The sequence below is a fragment of the Podarcis erhardii genome (genome assembly GCF_964252035.2).
Source record: "Podarcis erhardii genome assembly, chromosome: 15".
NCBI lineage: Eukaryota > Metazoa > Chordata > Lepidosauria > Squamata > Lacertidae > Podarcis > Podarcis erhardii.
The window spans coordinates 26,082,293-26,099,964 of NC_138505.1; the positions used below are offsets into that span (position 1 = coordinate 26,082,293).

General features: G+C 50.9%; 1 protein-coding gene across 1 annotated transcript in view; it reads left to right on the forward strand.

Annotated features, from left to right (window-relative positions):
- The first annotated feature begins 4,239 nt into the window (after nucleotides 1-4,239).
- The window catches only part of LOC309330323 (scavenger receptor class F member 2-like), a 50,913-nt gene continuing 37,480 nt past the window's right edge, over nucleotides 4,240-17,672 (forward strand). The window contains 4 exon segments of the mRNA XM_081841792.1: nucleotides 4,240-4,258; nucleotides 4,261-4,346; nucleotides 4,348-4,595; nucleotides 11,491-11,549. Of these exon segments, the coding sequence (XP_081697918.1) occupies nucleotides 4,243-4,258; nucleotides 4,261-4,346; nucleotides 4,348-4,595; nucleotides 11,491-11,549 (409 nt within the window). The 5' untranslated portion in view covers nucleotides 4,240-4,242.

Sequence of the window (17,672 nt, forward strand, 5' to 3'; positions counted from 1 at the left end):
GGTATACAATGAAGATCCCTATTTGAAGCAGCCTGACACGGGTAGCACTGTGGGTTAAACCACAGAGCCTAGGACTTGCCAATCAGAAGGTCAGCTCGTGACGGGGTGAGCTCCTGTTGCTCGGTCCCTGCTCCTGCCAACCTAGCAGTTCGAAAGCACATCAAAGTGCAAGTAGATAAATAGGTACCGCTCTGGCGGGAAGGTAAACGGCGTTTCCGTGCACTGCTCTGGTTTGCCAAAAGCGGCTTAGTCATGCTGGCCACACAACCCGGAAGCTGTGCACCAGCTCCCTCAGCCAATAAAGCAAGATGAGTGCTGCAACCCCAGAGTCAGTCACGACTGGACCTAATGGTCAGGGGTCCCTTTACCTTTATCTTAACGGGAAAGCAAAATCTCTCGAAGCATTTCATTTTTTAAAGTTACAAATCTTGTCCACTAGAGGGCAGAGGAGATCAAGCATGTTCCAATTTTCTTGTACAGTGATCATAAATGGTTTGCGTGACATCAGCAAGACTTGAAAAAGCCCTGCACCGTTCACAGTGCCAATGAGAGTCCTGTGTGTGTACCAGGCGCAGCCAACGTAGAGCCTTCCAGATGTTTTGGACTACAACTCCCATCATACCTGGTTATTGGCTGGTGAAAGAGGCATTCCACAACATCTGGAGGATGCTATGTTGGCTATCCATCACATAGACATTACTTAGCTATATGGACCAGTAGAGAGTTGCTGCAGACCCTTGGTCCATTTTGCTCAGTATTGTCTACACTGACTGGCAGCAGCTCTCCGGGGTTTCAGGTGGTCTCTCCAAGCCCTACCCAGAGACGGCAGGAATTGAACCTAGGACCAGATGCCGTACCACTGAGCTATATGCAGTATAGCACAACTCCCTGCAACAGAGATTATATTGTTATACATACACACACACACACACACACACACACACCCTTCTGCCATTACATGAGCAGTAGGGAATCTGTGGCCCTATATGTGCTGCTGGACTCAACTTTCCCGCATCCCTAACTGTCAGGGACTGGGCAGAGGAGGAATGCTAGAGACCGCTTCCCCAGCCTGACCCTTTCAGAGAAGAAGACGACAGTTCAGAATTAAAACAGGGGTTTGAGGGAGATCACAGCTCAGAGGGAGATAAGGGGGGAAAGCTGGGAAATAATGGGAGAGAAGCACCAGATGGGGAACAGCTGACAGTGTCTTTAGAAAGCATTCCAGACCGCCCCTCCCCTCCCAGAACCCGGCAAGCATTGAAAGTAGGAGAGCAAAGGTCTCAGAGTCAAAGGGCACTTCTCAGCACCCGTAGTGATGACTGACGCATGAAGAGAGAGAGGGAGTTAGTGGAGACTCACTCAGGGCAATGCCATGATTCCAAGAAGCTGCATTTCCATGCCCCTCTCTGTGAATATTGAATAAAAAGCAGTTGGTAAGAACTTTTGTAAGGGGACGCAGGTGGCGCTGTGGGTAAAACCTCAGTGCCTAGGGCTTGCCGATCGCATGGTCGGCGGTTCGAATCCCCGTGGTGGGGTGAGCTCCCGCCTTTCGGTCCCAGCTCCTGCCCACCTAGCAGTTCGAAAGCACCCTTAAGTGCAAGTAGATAAATAGGTACCGCTTTATAGCGGGAAGGTAAACGGCATTTCCGTGTGCTGCGCTGGTGCTGGCTTGCCAGAGCAGCTTCATCACGCTGGCCACGTGACCTGGAAGTTTCTCCAGACAGCGCTGGCCCCCGGCCTCTTAAGTGAGATGGGCGCACAACCCTAGAGTTGGACACGACTGGCCCGTACGGGCAGGGGTACCTTTATCTTTACCTAAGAACTTTTGTTTGTCTTATCCGTTCCTGGCGACCTGCCGTGGGGGTTGGATCCACTGCCACCTGACACTAACCATTGGTCATGCTGGCTGGGGCTGATGGAAGCTTGAGTCCATTGGCACCTGAAGAGCTGAAAGAAGCACGCAAGCTGGATGTTGAAAGAGGAACCAGACAATACTCAACAGTGAGCCAGTTCAAAGTTAATCCTACCATTGGGACACGAGGCTTGGTGGTCTCGCCAGTGAGTGCTGCCTTGTGGCAGGGCCAGTTTGGTGGTGGTTCCCTAGTTGTGGAATGCCCTCCCTTGTGAGCTGCTCCTGTCTCCATCACTACAGTGGCACTTCGAGTTAAGAACTTAATTCGTTCCAGAGGTCCGTTCTTAACCTGAAATGGTTCTTAACCCGAGGCACGCTTTTGTTAATGGGGCCTCCTGCTGCTGCTGCGCTGCTGTAGTGTGATTTCTGTTCTTATCCTGGGGCAAAGTTCTTAACGCTTCCTGGTTAGCGGAGTTTGTAACCCAAAGTGTCTGTAACCTGATGCATCTGTAACCCAAGGTACCACTCTACAGTGGTACCTCGGGATGCGAACAGGATCCGTTCCGGAGCCCCGTTTGCATCCCGAACGGAACGTAAGACATGACTGCAGACGAGCTCCGTTACTTCCAGGTTGCTGCGGAGCGCAACCCGAAAGCGCTCAACCTGAAGCGTATTTATCCAGAGGTATGACTGTATTCACTTTTCAGTTTCCTGTCACCTTCGTTTAAGAAGGATATTGACAACCTAGAATGTGTGCAGAGAAAGGTGACCAAGATGATAAAAGTGTCTGGAAATCAAGCCTTATGAGGAATGGTTGAGGAAGTTGGATATACCTGTATTTTTTGCTCCATAAGACGCACCTGACCATAAGACGCACCTATTTTTTGGAGGGGAAATGCAAGGAAAAAAATATCCCTTAAAGGAAGCGCTGAGCAGAGCCTGTATGCATCCCAGGCTCTCCTCAGCGCTCTCTTTCACGAGCCACATGGAGCGTGTGGGCAGCGCTTGCAGGCTTTTTTTCCTTGGGGAAAAGCCCCGAAGAGCCGCACACATGCTCCGTGCGGCTCTTTAAATGGAGTGCGGCTCTTGGGGGCTTTTCCGGGAGGTGGGGGAAGGGACTGAGGGGCTAAGCCAGAAGCTAGAACAGCAAGAGGGAGCGCTGCACAGCAATCCCTCTCACTGTTCTAGCTTCTGGGATAGCCGCGCAGCCTGCATTCGCTCCATAAGACGCACACACATTTCCCCTTACTTTTCAGGAGGGAAAAAGTGAGTCTTATAGAGCAAAAAATACAGTATTTAGCTTGGAGGAGACTGAGGGGTGATATGAAAGCCATCTTCAAACATCTAAAGGGTTGTCCCATGGAAGATGGAGCAAGCTTGTTTTCTCCTGCTCCAGCAAGGAGGACCAGCACCAATGGATTCAAATGACAGGAAATGAGATTCTGACACTTTCTGAAGAACTTTCTGAGGGTAAAAGCTGTTTGACTATGGAAAGGATACCCTTGGAAGGGAGTGGACTCTCCTTCGCTGGAGGTTTTTAAACAGACATTGGATGACCATCTATCAGGGGTTATTTAGCTGTGATTCCTGCATTGCGGGGGCTGGACTAGATGACCCTGGCATCCCTTCCAGCTCTAGGAGGAGTATGAAAGCATTCATCTCTACCCAGGTGCATTTAGTGGCTGAAGAATCCAGCTCTCTGAACAGAGGCATCCTACCACTTCTTGCATGCAAGAGGATGCCACAGGTGCAAATGACTATGAAAAGCTGGTATCACTGTATCAAGGACATCAGTTTTGCTGAATCAATTAAACCGAACAGTTTTAATTGGATTTTCATTCAACGCAGCCAGTTGCTACTGTTTGAAATTTCATCGCGTTATTCTCTTCCTTCGTGCAAACTGCTATCCTGAATAACGCTTTTTATAGGGTAGCGGGCACTGGGGATGAGTTTATGGTATCGAGTGGGGAGGTGGCCGGAACCACTGGCGGTGAATCAAACCGTGCGATCCTAAACTAGGGAGTTTTAAGACTGCGCTTGGGCCTCCCCTTCTCCCCCCCCCCCGCCCCCGCACCAGGACGCCACCACACCAGGGGAGTCAACTTGAATAAAAGATTGGGGGGGGGGAGTAAGCCCCACCCTGTATAATCGATCACAAGACGTGGCGCGCGCACACAATTTGAATGGCAATGCCTATTAGTTGGGGGGGGGACTAGGAGTTGGCTCCTATGCCCCCCACTGAAGGCCCCCCAAATAAGGACCCCCACCGCAGCCACCTCCTTTGGAGCTGCAGCCCTCCAGCCAGGACCAGCAACAGCCGCCTCCGTCCCTGGATCTCCTTCCCTCTCTCTCCGCCGCCGGAGCGCCTGACCCGGGAGGAGGGAGAACCAATGCGGCATTTCCTGGCTGGCCGGCCGCCCCTCCTGCCGCCGCCGCGAGGGGCGAGCAGGAGGCAGCGGCGGCGCTCGCACTGCAGCTTCCGGCCGGGCTCTTGCAGCAGGCAGCAGCCAGGAGGAGCCGGAGCCGCCGCTGGGGAGCCAGGCTGCCCGAGAAGGGCCCCAGAGCGCATGGAGAAGCCGCCGCGGAGAGCCCGGCGCGCCGGAGATGGAGACGCCGCCGTCGGCTGCAGCGCGCTCCTCCTCTCGCTACTGCTCCTTCTCCTTCTCCTGCTGGGTTGTGGGGCGGCGGCGGCGGCCGCCCAGGAGCTGAATCCCCGCGGGAGGAACGTGTGCCCGGCGCCAGGGTAAGCAAGAGCGAACCGTCGCGGGGAGAGAGAGGTCCGGGGCGCGCCAGCGAGACCCCCTTGCCAAGTTTTTACGCGCGGGGAATGGAGACGCGCGGAGAGGGCTCTGCTCCATGGGGTGCGCTGGGGCGCTTCTGGGAAACCACTTTCCCCCTACCCGCCTCGTTTGAAGCAGCCAAAGGCTTGGATTTCGTTTCGTCTCGTGCGTCCGCGCCCTTGGAAGAGGCGCAGGGGCGCTATTGTGTTATGTTAGACATTCATTTGGGGCGCGGGTGTCTTCAGTATGGCTCAGGGTTACTGCTTTTTCCTTTATTACTGGGGCTGGGTGGATAGAATCCTGGTCCACCAGTGTGATGCAGCACCACATCTGGCCCCCGGCCTTTCTAAGGAGATAGGATATGCCTTCTAATCCCTTCCGTACATGTTGCCCGCTCCCCCAAAACTTCCTGGAAGAGGGGGGTCTCTTCCTTCCACCCGTCCCGCAAGCTTCTCTCCCCCACCCCCAGCAACCAGTCTCTCTTGGCATGGGACGTGTGTAGGAGGAGAGACGGGGCAGAGAAGATGTCCCTTCTTGAACCAGATGTGGAGATTGATGGAGGGCCTCCCGACTGCCATTATGTCCCCCTTTAAAAAAAAAAAAAAAAAGTTTGGTGAGTTCTCCTTGCTGGGCTACGAGGCAGTGCTGGTAGCTTTTGGGACAGGTGGGTGACACACACCCCCTTCCCCATCATGTCAGCTGGGTTGTGTGCTCCTTTCCAAAGGGGGGGGGTGCAAACAAGGGGTCCATATCCCCTCCCTCCCTCCTGCTGGCTGGACAGGCTTTCTTCCCCCCCCCCCTCCCACTGTCGTCCCGCGTGGATTTCCTTCAGGCATTTTCGACAGCTTCCTCCCAAACCCCTTCCCTCGTCGCTTGGAGACCTCTCCTGCCTGCTTGAACCAATTTCCTCTCGGGAGGGGGCATCCCTCGAGAGTTGAGAGAATCCCCTCTTTTAGGTATGCGATGGTCACTTTTAGGCTTGCTTGCAAGGATGGACGGGGGGGGGGAGTTAACTTGAAGCCCACCCCCACCTCACTGGGATTAAAGGGGGCCCTCGGGGTGGTGGGTGTTAATTGAGACAGTCTATTGGAACCCTGTATTTAGGCTGTGGATGTTGCCAGCAGCAGCAAAAGCAGCAGCAGCAACAGGCTCTCATTGGAAGCCTCTGCTTTCCCCTAACCCTCCAGCAAAAACCGCTTTCCAGAGGATTAACCCCATCCTATACTTAACGGTCTCAAGATGTGGGGGTTTCGGTTCCCCCTTCCTCCCGCATCTTGCCAAGGTAACCGCTTTACACACACACACACACAGGGCACATTGCCCACTGAGAGCCAAATCGTGCCAGGGCTGCTCCCCCAAATAAAAATTATGGCAATAGAAGCAAGAAACCATTTCTGACATTTCAGGGGATCCCCTCCCCTTCTTGACAGGTACCCCCCATTTTTTCCACCAAAGAACAAAACGGCACGCCAAAAAAGGGGGGGGGAGAAACCCACCCACCAACCCCCTTCCAAGTGTAACTTAAAACCCGATGGAAAGAGACGGTACATCTGTTTTCGATTTAAACTCTTGCAAACAAGCTTGCTTAGGCGAGAGGGCTTTGCAGGCTCTGCTGTGGAATTTCTGGATGAGGTTTCTCTCTCGCGCTTTTACCATAACCCCCCCCCAAAACACAGACAAACACACACCCCAGAAACGCTCTCTGGTCCTTGTTTTTCCTGACCGAGACAAAGTCTGTTTTGTGATAAAGGGAAAAGCTGGTCACAATTCGATGGGAGAGGGGCAGAAACGTGGTTTAGCTGCTGCTTCTTCTTCTTCTTCTTCTTCTTCTTCTTCTTGTTGGGTATTTGGGTGGGCGCCCTCCGAGGGGGGCTTCATCAAACAGTGGGATCCACAAAGCCAGATTAACTGTAGCTGCTCACAGGCTGAAGGGCCCCAAAAGATTCTCCCTACAGTTAAAGCACACAGACCCAAAATAACCATCGTTTACCCCTCACAGAGAGATGTGGGTGGCACTATGGGTTAAACCACAGAGCCTAGGACTTGCCAATCAGAAGGTTGGCGGTTCGAATCCCCATGACGGGGTGAGTTCGTGTTGCTCGGTCCCTGCTCCTGCCCACCTAGAAGTTCAAAAGCATGTCAAAGTGCAAGTAGATAAATAGGTACCACTCCAACGGGAAGGTAAACGGCGTTTCCGTGCGCTGCTCTGGTTCGCCAGAAGCGGCTTAGTCATGCTGGCCACATGACCTGGAAGCTGTACGCCGGCTCCCTCGGCCAATAAAGCAAGATGAGCGCCGCAACCCCAGAGTCGGCCACGACTGGACCTAATGGTCAGGGGTCCCTTTACCTTTACCCCTTACAGAGCCACAGTTCCCAGCGCATTTAACAAACTACGGTTCCTGGGATTCTTGCGAGATGGCTGTTTTAAATTTATGGCAGCCCAGGCCTCAAAACCCAGTATCAAAATTTGCCTCTAACTCTAGGGGAGATCAGAAAGGAGCTTATTTCATTTATCGTGTTTAATTCTTGCCTATTCAAGGAGCTCAAGGTGGTGTACATGGCTCTCCCTGCCCCTATTTAATCCCCATAAGAACCCTGCGAAGTTGGCTAGGCTGAGAGGCAGTGACTGGCCTCACACCCAGTGAGTTTGGTGGCTGAGTGAGGATTTGAACCCTGCTTTCACAGGTCTGACTCTCTAACTGCAGCACCACCCTGCCTCAGCTTGAAACCTGTTAGTAGATTTTCGTGTTTCTTTAGAGTGCCCAAACATTCGGACTTCCAGTTGTTTAACAGTAATGGCAACTGAGTTCTCCCCCTTGTTAAGCTGCCGAAATGCAGAATATTTGGGGAGTGGGTTTTTGTATAGAAAACTGGAAGCTTTCCATTCTGGTGCTCCAGACAATTCATGTGCTTAGAGCAGCTATCCCAAAACCTGTTGCCTAACAAATGTTTTACGGACTACAACTCCCATCAGCCCCAGCCAGCATGGCAGTGTGATTCTGGGGCTGATGGGAATTGTAGGCCAGAACATCTGGAGGGCAGCCTGCATAGCCTTTCCTGGACAAAAATGCTTTAAGCAGGCGGTGAAAAAAAGGACAGCAAAATCTCCTTGCCTGATATCTAGAGGCAGAGAGTTCCAGTGTCTGGGTGCTAAAACACTAAAAGTCATGGTATGGGTATTATTTGGTGCCTGTAACAGTGCCAGTTTGGGTCCCATTTAAAGGCAATCTTCCTGAACTCTCTGAAAGGCTACACAAACCACCCTTTGAAAAGTCACACTATAGTGCACTTTGCAGTACAGTTCTACAGCCCAAAATGTGTTATATTCAGGTTACATTTTGCCCGTGTTTGTGAAGTTCACTTCCAAATAATTGCATTATGTTCAGGGAGAAATGGCTGGCAATCAACGTGTATGATTAAGGGAAAATTTGGACTGAAAAGTTGATGGATTTCCATGATATATTTTTTAAAATTGCAAATGGCTGAAGAAATTGAGCTGAAGTTTTGAGAAAGAGAAAAGACCCAAAATTGACAAGAGTCATCCATCCCTGTGTGTTTGTGTATGCGCGCAGGTCTTTGGATAATGGCTCCATTCAGAGAAAGAGCTCTGGGCTACACACACCCCTCCCCGCATTACAGCACAGGTCTGATGAGAGGGCACTATGCAGCCAGGGAGGTCTTGTGGAAGCTGGTCCCACATACTCCCCTCCAATTTCCTCTCAGTTTTCAATAACCTTCCTGGAAGAGAGTGTTATAGACTTTATTATTATTATTATTATTATTATTATTATTATTATTATTATTTCCATACCGCCCTATACCTGAAGGTCTCAGGGCGGTCCAACCAGTTGGTTGTGGGCTGCCCCTGGTCGATCATGTGATCTTCAGTGAGTGACCGGGAAAAAAGAAAAGAAAAAAGCTCAACACCTCTGTTCTTCCCCCCTAAAAGAAGCTCAACAACTCTACCCTCTCCCCCTAAAAAAAAGCTGTGGGATAACACTTTTGATGCAACATCCTCTAACCTTCTGGCAGTTCCTTCGCTGCGAGAAGCCAAGTTACAGGGAACCAGGGAGAGGGCCTTCTCGGTAGTGGCACCCGCCCTGTGGAACGCCCTCCCACCAGATGTCAAAGAGAAGAACAGCTACCAGACTTTTAGAAGACATCTGAAGGGAAGCTTAGGGAAGCTTTTAATATTTAATAGACTGTTGTATTTTAATATTCTATTGGAAGCAGCCCAGAGTGGCTGGGGAAAGGGGCGGGGTATAAATAATACATCATCATCATCATCATCATCATCATCATCATCATTATTATTACCTCCCTGCAAACAAATCAGAATGATCACTCAGTAAAGAGCTAATGGCACCTATACTCCTTGCAAACGTTGTACAAGAAAATCAGGATGAGTGCTCAATAAACAGGTCATTTGGGAGCACCCTGCAATCTCTTTCCTAGATGAGTTATTTTTGTGTGGTGTAGGAATGTCTGCCCAGGACCTGGGAGACCAGGGTTCGAACTCTGCCACCAGGCTCACGGGGTGTGACCTTGGGGGCCAGACACTGCCTCTCAGCCTGGCCTACCTCACAGAGTTGTTGCAGGGTGTTAATTAGAATCATGGAGTTGGAAGGGACCCTGAGGATCATCTAGTCCAACCCCCTGCAATGAGACTGTCCCATGCGGGGATCAAACTTGCAACCGTGGCATTATCAACACCATGCTGTAACCAATAAAGCTATTATCTGGGGGGGGGGTTGCAGAGGGAAAGAACCATGTGCACCACCTTGAAGTCCGTGGAGACAGAGGTGGGCTATAAATACAACAGATAAATAAATAAGCTGTGTTTTGCTTGTACAGTATTTAATATGGTACATACCAAGCCACCACTGATGTGCTTGCTGCCAGTCTGTGTTGTGTGCTCAATCCTGCAGTTCCATAGCCTCCCAGATGTGCCCCTCAGGAATTCTGGAAGGCCAGGAGTGCTCCTTTTGGATGGGAAAATAATTTTCCAAAATTTGGGGAAAATCCATTTCGTAAATTCATTAGTAGAAAGGTAAAGGGACCCCTGACCATTAAGTCCAGTCACGGACGACTTTGGGGTTGCGGTGCTCAACTTGCTTTATTGGCCGAGGGAGCCGCCGTACAGCTTCCAGGTCATGTGGCCAGCATGACTAAGCCGCTTCTGGCGAACCAGAGCAGTGCACGGAAACGCCGTTTACCTTCCCGCCAAAGCGGTACCTATTTATCTACTTGCACTTTGACGTGCTTTTGAACTGCTAGGTTGGCAGGAGCTGGGACCAAGCAACGGGATCTCACCCTGTTGCAAGGATTCGAACTGCCAACCTTCTGATCAGCAAACCCAAGGCTCAGTGGTATAGACCACAGTGCCACCCGCGTCCCATGCGAAGTTCATTAGTACCAATGAGCAAATGGCAGTTTCAAACACAGAACCAGCCTCCTTTCATTTTAATTATTTTTAAATCCTCAAGAGTTTTCACCTCCCCCTCTGTTTTCGGCATCAGAGAGAGCTGTGAACAGCAAGGGTTTAAAATAATGGCATATTAGTCAACCTTTCAGCTGTTTACTAAATTCAACATGCTGCATGAGATCTTTTTCCAGGGTGTCAGGAAATCTTCCAATGCAATTTTAAAAATTACTCTATCTTAATTTGAATGGAAATCCCCACCCCCACCCCCAAATTCCCACACCGCTTGCTTTAGGGTCATCCACTTCTGTTCTGGTTCCCCTAAGAAAAAAAATTTCTGGGATAGCAAAACATCATGGGGCCAGGCTGTGGGGCTCACCATGTGATTTTAATATATACGTTCAATGTTGGGTGGGAAAATGCAGCCTGTGTAATTCAAGAGGGAGCCAGTGACATCATTGTGGGCATTAGCTGGCAGGAATCTTGTCGCTTAACCAGCTTGATGCCAGTTATGTGAAATGAGCAGTTCTTTATATCAGCATTGTAAGAGCTTATTGGGGTGTGCACCCAGACAGAATCTGGGGAGAGGGTTTCACATGACCTTTTTTTTGAGATCTGGAAACAGCCCCTGGGACTGACTTGGGACGCAACAGAAATTCAGTTTCATTCCCAATTAAAGGTGAATTTCCCTTATGCACATTTAAGGAACAGGGTGGTTATGGAGATTAAATGAGGACTATAGCCTGGGAGAAGGGACGCGGGTGGCGCTGTGAGTCAAACCACAGAGCCTAGGACTTGCCGATCAGAAGGTCGGCGGTTCAATCCCTGCGACGGGGTGAGCTCCCGTTGCTCGGTCCCTGCTCCTGCCCACCTAGCAGTTCGAAAGCACATCAAGTGCAAGTAGATAAATAGGTACCGCTCCAGTGGGAAGGTAAATGGCATTTCCATGCGCTGCTCTGGTTCGCCAGAAGTGGCTCAGTCATGCTGGCCACATGACCCGGAAGCTGTGTACACTGGCTCCCTCGGCCAATAAAGCGAGATGAGCGCTGCAACCCCAGAGTCGGCCACGACTGGACCTAATGGTCAGGGGTCCCTTTTACCTTTTATAGCCTGGGAAACGAGGGTCTCCAGCCCCCAAATGCAGCCTAAAGAACCACATCTGCTCCTCTGCCCCTGCTATTTTATTTGCTTACTGCATTTATATCTCCAGGTGGAAGGATTTGAACCCTTGGCTTCTCCCAGGTCCTAGTTTGACACTCTTAAGCACTACACTGCCCCTGGCTCATGTGCGTTTGGCCCTTCTCACCACTGGCATGCGGCCCCCATAAACTCACACTTGGGGGAGTGCAGTCCTCAGACTTGGGAGAAAAAATGTTACCTTTTCTTTTTTTCTCAAGCCAAGCCTTTTCTAACGCGCTCCCTTTCTCTGCCTACAGCTCTGCTGGATTCGTCTGCTGCTCAGGATGGAGGCAACAGGGCGAGGAATGTTTGATAGGTAAGAGCGAGCCTTCCCCCGCTTTTCTCCTCCGTCTCTAAGCAGGTTCAAGGCTGCCCGAAGGAATAACCCCTTCCCTTTTCGGCTCGAGGAGGGGAGTCCTTTCCCTTCCATCTCCCAAGAGCCTCTAGGTAATGGTCCCTTGGCATGTACAGCTGCCTTCAGTTTGATGCCCTCCTTCTTGAGGTTCCGCCAGAAGCCGCCTTGTCCCGAGTCAGAGCGAAACAGAGATGTCATTCGCCTGTCTCTCCACCAATCTCTCTCTCTCTCTCTCTCTCTCGGTTCATCTACTTTGCCTGTTTCATTTTCATGCACCGTATTTTTTGCTCCATAAGATGTACCTATCTCCTCCTAAAAAGTAAGGGGAAATGTGTGTGCGTCTTATGGAGCGAATGCAGACTGCGCAGCTATCGCTGAAGCCAGCAGAGCAAGAGGGAGAGCTGTGCAGTGCCTCTTGTTGTACTGCCTTCCCAGCGAATCAGTATGAGGGACGGAAGGGAGCCTTATGGGCGGACGGACCGGCGACTCCTTAGCCTGATCCTTCCTTCTCCTTCCTCTTCCTCTTCCTCTTCTTTTCCCCACCTGCCTCGGGCTTCTCTCGAGCCTTCCTAAGAGCCCGGCTGCCCCCTAAGCCAGCTGCCTGGCTCTATTCCTCGCAAGCCCCTTGACGTGCTGGAAGCAGCAGCGGTGGCGGCAGCCCCTGGCAAGGCTCAGGAGCACTCAAATGCATAGCACAAGGAGGGGAAGGGCCTCAGATTCAGAATATTTTTTTTCTTGTTTTCCTCCTCTAAAAAGTAGGTGCGTCTTGTGGTCGGGTGCATCTTATAGAGCGAAAAATATGGTAGTTCATATCAAGTGTGGGGAACTTTTGCCCCTCCAGGTAGGACTACAACTCCCATTATCCTTGGCTACTGGACTGTGCTTGCCAGGGCTGATGGGAACTGTGGGCCAAAGAAGAGCCTGTGTGAGGAACTCCTTGCTTTGGTCTGTCCTTAATCTCCCAGCATTCAACTTCACAGGCTGCCTATGACTTCTAGAGTCAGGAGAGAAGGAGAAATGCTTTTCTCTGGTGGCGTTCTCCATGCCATGCAAAATTTAATTCTCTTCTCTCATGTAAACTCTTACTACTGCTCAGTATTGTCTGCACGGACTGGCAGCAGCTCTCCTGGGTTTCAGAATGCCTTTGTAAATTTTCCGATGTCTCTGTCTTTGCACAGCTTTGCCATAGAGAAGGGGAGCAGCCTGTAGCCTCGTGTTGGATTGTCATACTGTTTAATTGGGATGTAATGCCTTCCTACAATGGGACGCAGGTGGTGCTGTGGGTTAAACCACAGAGCCTAGGACTTGCCGATCAGAAGGTTGGCGGTTTGAATCCCTGCGACGGGGTGAGGTCCCATTGCTCGGTCCCTGCTCCTGCCAACCTAGCAGTTCAAAAGCATGTCAAAGTGCAAGTAGATAAATAGGTACCACTCCAGCGGGAAGATAAACGGCGTTTCTGTGCACTGCTCTGGTTCGCCAGAAGCGGCTTAGTCATGCTGGCCACATGACCCGGAAGCTGTACGCCGGCTCCCTCAGCCAATAAAGCGAGATGAGCCCCGCAACCCCAGAGTTGGCCACGACTGGACCTAATGGTCAGAGGTCCCTTTACCTTTAATGCCTTCCTACACACAGGCCAGTGATCATCAGTGTTCCTTTTCTAGAAAAAGAGGTGCCAAAACTCACCGTTAACACCTCTCTTGTTATATTTGCAATGGTGCCCACCTGAGAGGTGCTGGAACTCAGTTCCGGGGAGTTCTGGCTGGGGGGGGGGAGCCCTGGATTGTAGCCATGCCTTGAAGGCTGGGTTGGGCTTTGAAATGCAGACTCCAGCAACTTGACTAAAACCCTGGGTGTGTCAGCTTTCATTGCTAAAGCTCAGCATGTTTGCAGTCCTCACGGCCAGACATGGCTTTATTGCTCCATTTCCCTCTCCTAACCCACGTTCTGCTTTTTGCCATCATCTAAAAATGGCGACATACTGATATGTTTTTTTGGTAGAACGCCCAGCTTCATCAGGTGCCTATGAGTTCCAGTGTTGCAAGGCAGAGAGGAAAACTTTTCTCTGTCTCAGTGGTATGCAGTGAAAATTTTCACAGAGGATCAGTGAGGGCCAGAGGCAGCAGCTTGTGAGGGGATGGCGCTCGCATGAGCATCGCACCTCCCTCCCTATGTGGGCAGAAGCTTCCCGGGGTTTGGGAAAGAAGGTGCTATCCTCCTTTAATACTTACTGGAGACATTTAGGGGAATAGCCTAGTCCCCCGGTCCACTAACCACACAAAACTGCTCTATCTGCTTTCTCCATGCCATGTTTAATCAAGTTAGTAGTCCTCATGACTGCCCAGAGTCATCTGGAAATTTGAGGGCATCATCTGGGAGAAGTTTCAGGAGAGAGATAGGTTGCAGAGGAAGCTTTTTCGGTGGTTTACATGGGGGGGGGGGGAGCTTCACTGCCCTGTATTTTCTAGCTCCTTGCTCTTACCCTGATTGCTGGTAGAAACTGGATGAATTTCACACGATTGGTGCAGTTTGCAGAATTAGCTTTTCATGCGGCAGAATTTGAATTTTGCCAGTGTGTGGTGTGCAGCCCTGGCTCCTGGACACCTGAGGGAACAAGCGAGGACGCACCATATGTGAGAGGCAGCGGTGGTGTAGTGGTTAGAGTGTCAGACCAGGACCTGGGAGTTCATATCCCCACTTGGCCATGAAGCTCACTGGGCGACTTTGCTCCAGTCTCTGCCTCTCGGCCTAACCTACCTCACAGGGTTGTTGTGGGGGCTAAATGAGGAGTGGGTGGGGGAGCCAGGCATACCACGTTGAGCTCCTGGGAGAAAAGAAGGTGAGATACAATTCCATGTATGCAATTTATTCATGCAGTAAATACAGTGGTACCTCAGGCTACATACATTTCAGGTTACAGACTCCACTAACCCAGAAATATTACCTTGGGTTAAGAACTTTGCTTCAGAATGAGAACAGAAATCGTGCTCCGGCGGCGCGGCAGCAGCAGCAGGCCCCATTAGCTAAAGTGATGCTTCAGGCTAAGAACAGTTTCAGGTTAAGAACGGACCTCCGGAATGAATTAAGTACTTAACCTGAGTACTTAACTGTAAACAAATGCCCCAATACAGCTTATTTTAAATCAGGCTCCTCTGAGGCAAGGCCAGTGTTGGTGTAGGGGTTTGAGGGTCGGACTAAGACCTGGGAGACCGGGGTTCGAATCCTCCCACTTGGCTATGAAGCTCACCGGCTGTGATCTCGGGGTCTAGTCGCTGCCTCTCAGGGTCACTTTTGGGGATTAAATGAGGAGGGGGAGCAGAACCAGGTACGGCACATTGAGCCACTTGGACAAAAGGGGTGGGTGGAAGTACAATAAATAAACAAATGCCCCCTGAATAGCCCGGGTACGGGGGAGCAGGGGTTTTTTCCCCTGTTCGCTCTTAGCAGAGTTGTCGCTTGCCCAGGCAAAAAGCTGGAAGAAAGGAAGCAGCAGCTTCTCCACCGTTCCTTCACTGTTCTCTGTTGTCCGTAGCCAGAAGGTCCCCCCTCGGCGCTGGAACTTGGCATTCCCAGGTTCCGGCTGGAATCCTTTGTAGAACTCGGCCGAGCGGGGAGAGGGAGGCTGCACAAGTTCTCGGGACTTGGAGTCCCAAGGCGCTGCTGGGAAACTTGGAGGAGCTATTTTTGGAGGCCTAGTAAATCCGCCGCCGTTCCAGTTGGCTGAGGCCCCCCTTCCTTTCCTGTGGAGTAATATTTCTCGGTGCTGATCAACAGCGGCCGCCTCCTGGCCTCGGGAGCAGCCAGCCTGTGTGTGTGTGCATATATGTGTGTGTGTGCGCACGTGCATCTGTGCAATTGTCCAGCTCAGTGTTCAAATCTCCAGGTCGGCAGCAGACCTGCTGTAAGCCAAGGGGTTTCTGATGTTTGTTCGGGGCAGAAAAAAGAAAGTCCTTCACTCAGGGCAGAGTGAAACTATGGGACGCCCTCCCACAGGAGGCAGAGATGGGCAACAATCTAGATGGCTTTAAAAGAGGATCTGACCAATTAATGCAGGGAAAGGCTATTGATGGGTACCAGCCACAAGGGCCGTACTCTGCCTCCCCTGTTAGAGGCAGCAATGCTTCTGAATACCAGTTGCTGGAAACCGCAGGAGGAAAGAGTTTCTGTTGCACTCAGGTCCTGCTTGCGGGTTTCCCACAGACCTATGGGCAGCCCCTGTGAGAACAGGATGCTGGACTAAGTGGATAGTTCAGGTGGTTAGAGCATGGTGCTGACAATGCCAAGGTCGCAGGTTCGATCCCCGTAAGGACAGCTGCATTGCAGGGGGTTGGATTAGATGATTCTCAGGGTCCCTCCAACTCTACAATTCTACGATTCCTTTATTTATTTATTTATACATACATACATACATACATACATACCCTGCCCATTTCCCAGCCACTCTGGGCAGCTTCCAACAGAATATTAAAAACATCAAACATAAAAAACCTCCCTAAACAGGGCTGCCTTCAGATGTCTTCTAAATATCAGATACAGTCATACCTCGGGTTACAGACACTTCAGGTTGCGTTTTTTTCATTTTACGAACCGCCAAATTGCAACCTGCACGTGCGCAGACGTGCCACTGCAGGTTGCGAACACTGCAGGTTGCGAACGTGGATCCTGCAGGGATCACGTTTGCAACCCAAGCACCCACTGTCGTTTCCTTGAGGCGTTCCACAGGGCAGACACCACTACCGAGAAGGCCCTCTGCCTGGTTCCCTGTAACCTCACTTCTCACAGGGAGGGAACTGCCAGAAGGCCCTCGGCGCTGAACCTCAGCGTCCAGGCAGAACGATGGGGGTGGAGACGCTCCTTCAAGTATACGGGGCCAAGGCCATTTAGGGCTTTAAAGTTCAGCACCAACACTTTGAATTGTGCTCTGAAATGTACTGGGAGCCAATGTAGGTCTTTCAGGACTGGTGTTATATGGTCTTGGCAGCCACTCCCAGTCACCAGTCTAGCTGCCATGGCTTGGTGGGCCATTGACCCAATCCAGCAGTCTCTTCTGATGGGGCAGATAGGAGTTCTAGCCCAAAACAGCTGAAGGCTGGTTAAAAAAAAAAATTGGCTTAAGCTTTCACAAATGAAAGGGGCGGCAGTCCCTGGATGCTTGTGCCGTCACAAATTCCTTAGTCCTTAATGTGCCCCAGGACTCTTCTTTTTTGCCGCCCTCTCTGGAAACTGTTGCCACGCAGGAAAGCTAGCGATGCTCCTCTGCATTTTGCCTGTGTATTTAAAAGGCTGAATAACCAACTAATACCTCAGAGTTCTTCTAACTAACTCCCCCCTCCCTCAACTCCTCCTTTGCATGTCTGTAGCGCCTTGGCCGGATCCTACCCAAAGCACTTCCGCTGGGGCCAGAGTAGTGTCTCCACCGTCCATGGGGTAAGTAAGTGCTTTGCCTGCCATCTCACAGGTGTTGGGAACTGGGTGTTCTCTGGGTTTCTGTGGGGGTTTTTATTTTAAAAAATCTTCCTGTGTGCATGCTAAACTCTTAGCCTGCTGCCGCCTAATAATGTCTCTGTGCTTTTCTAGATTTCTTTCTGGTGTCCGTCTTTGGGCTTTCTAGAATCTTCTGTCTCCTTCCCATGTGGGGACTGTGTACCTGTCAATGTCCTTTCAGTGGTGGTTCCCAGGCGGGAAAATGAGGCACTTTTCTCAGGGATTAGTCTGGTTCTTAAGAAGCAAAGGCTTGAATTGGAAACCTGAAGGAAGGATGGTGTTCTCAGCAGCCTCTTCCATTTGTATTGGGACAGGGGGGTTGCCTCTGCCTGTGGTCCCTCGTCCCACAAGTGACCTAGTCTGGAAATCTTCAATGTGCAGCCTTCTAAAGACCCATGCCCTCATGAAGGAAGGTTGATGATGCTGTAAGTGAACTAGCCCTACAACACAACCTTTTTAGGTTCCTGTCACCTGGTTGAGCAATAGTAAACAGCGCCCCCAAATTTCAACCACTTTCCATTTCGGTTTTTCTTCTGTAAACACATCCCAAGAAACCATCCAATTTCTACAAATAGAGTGGTGTTTGTTTGCCTACCCCACTAT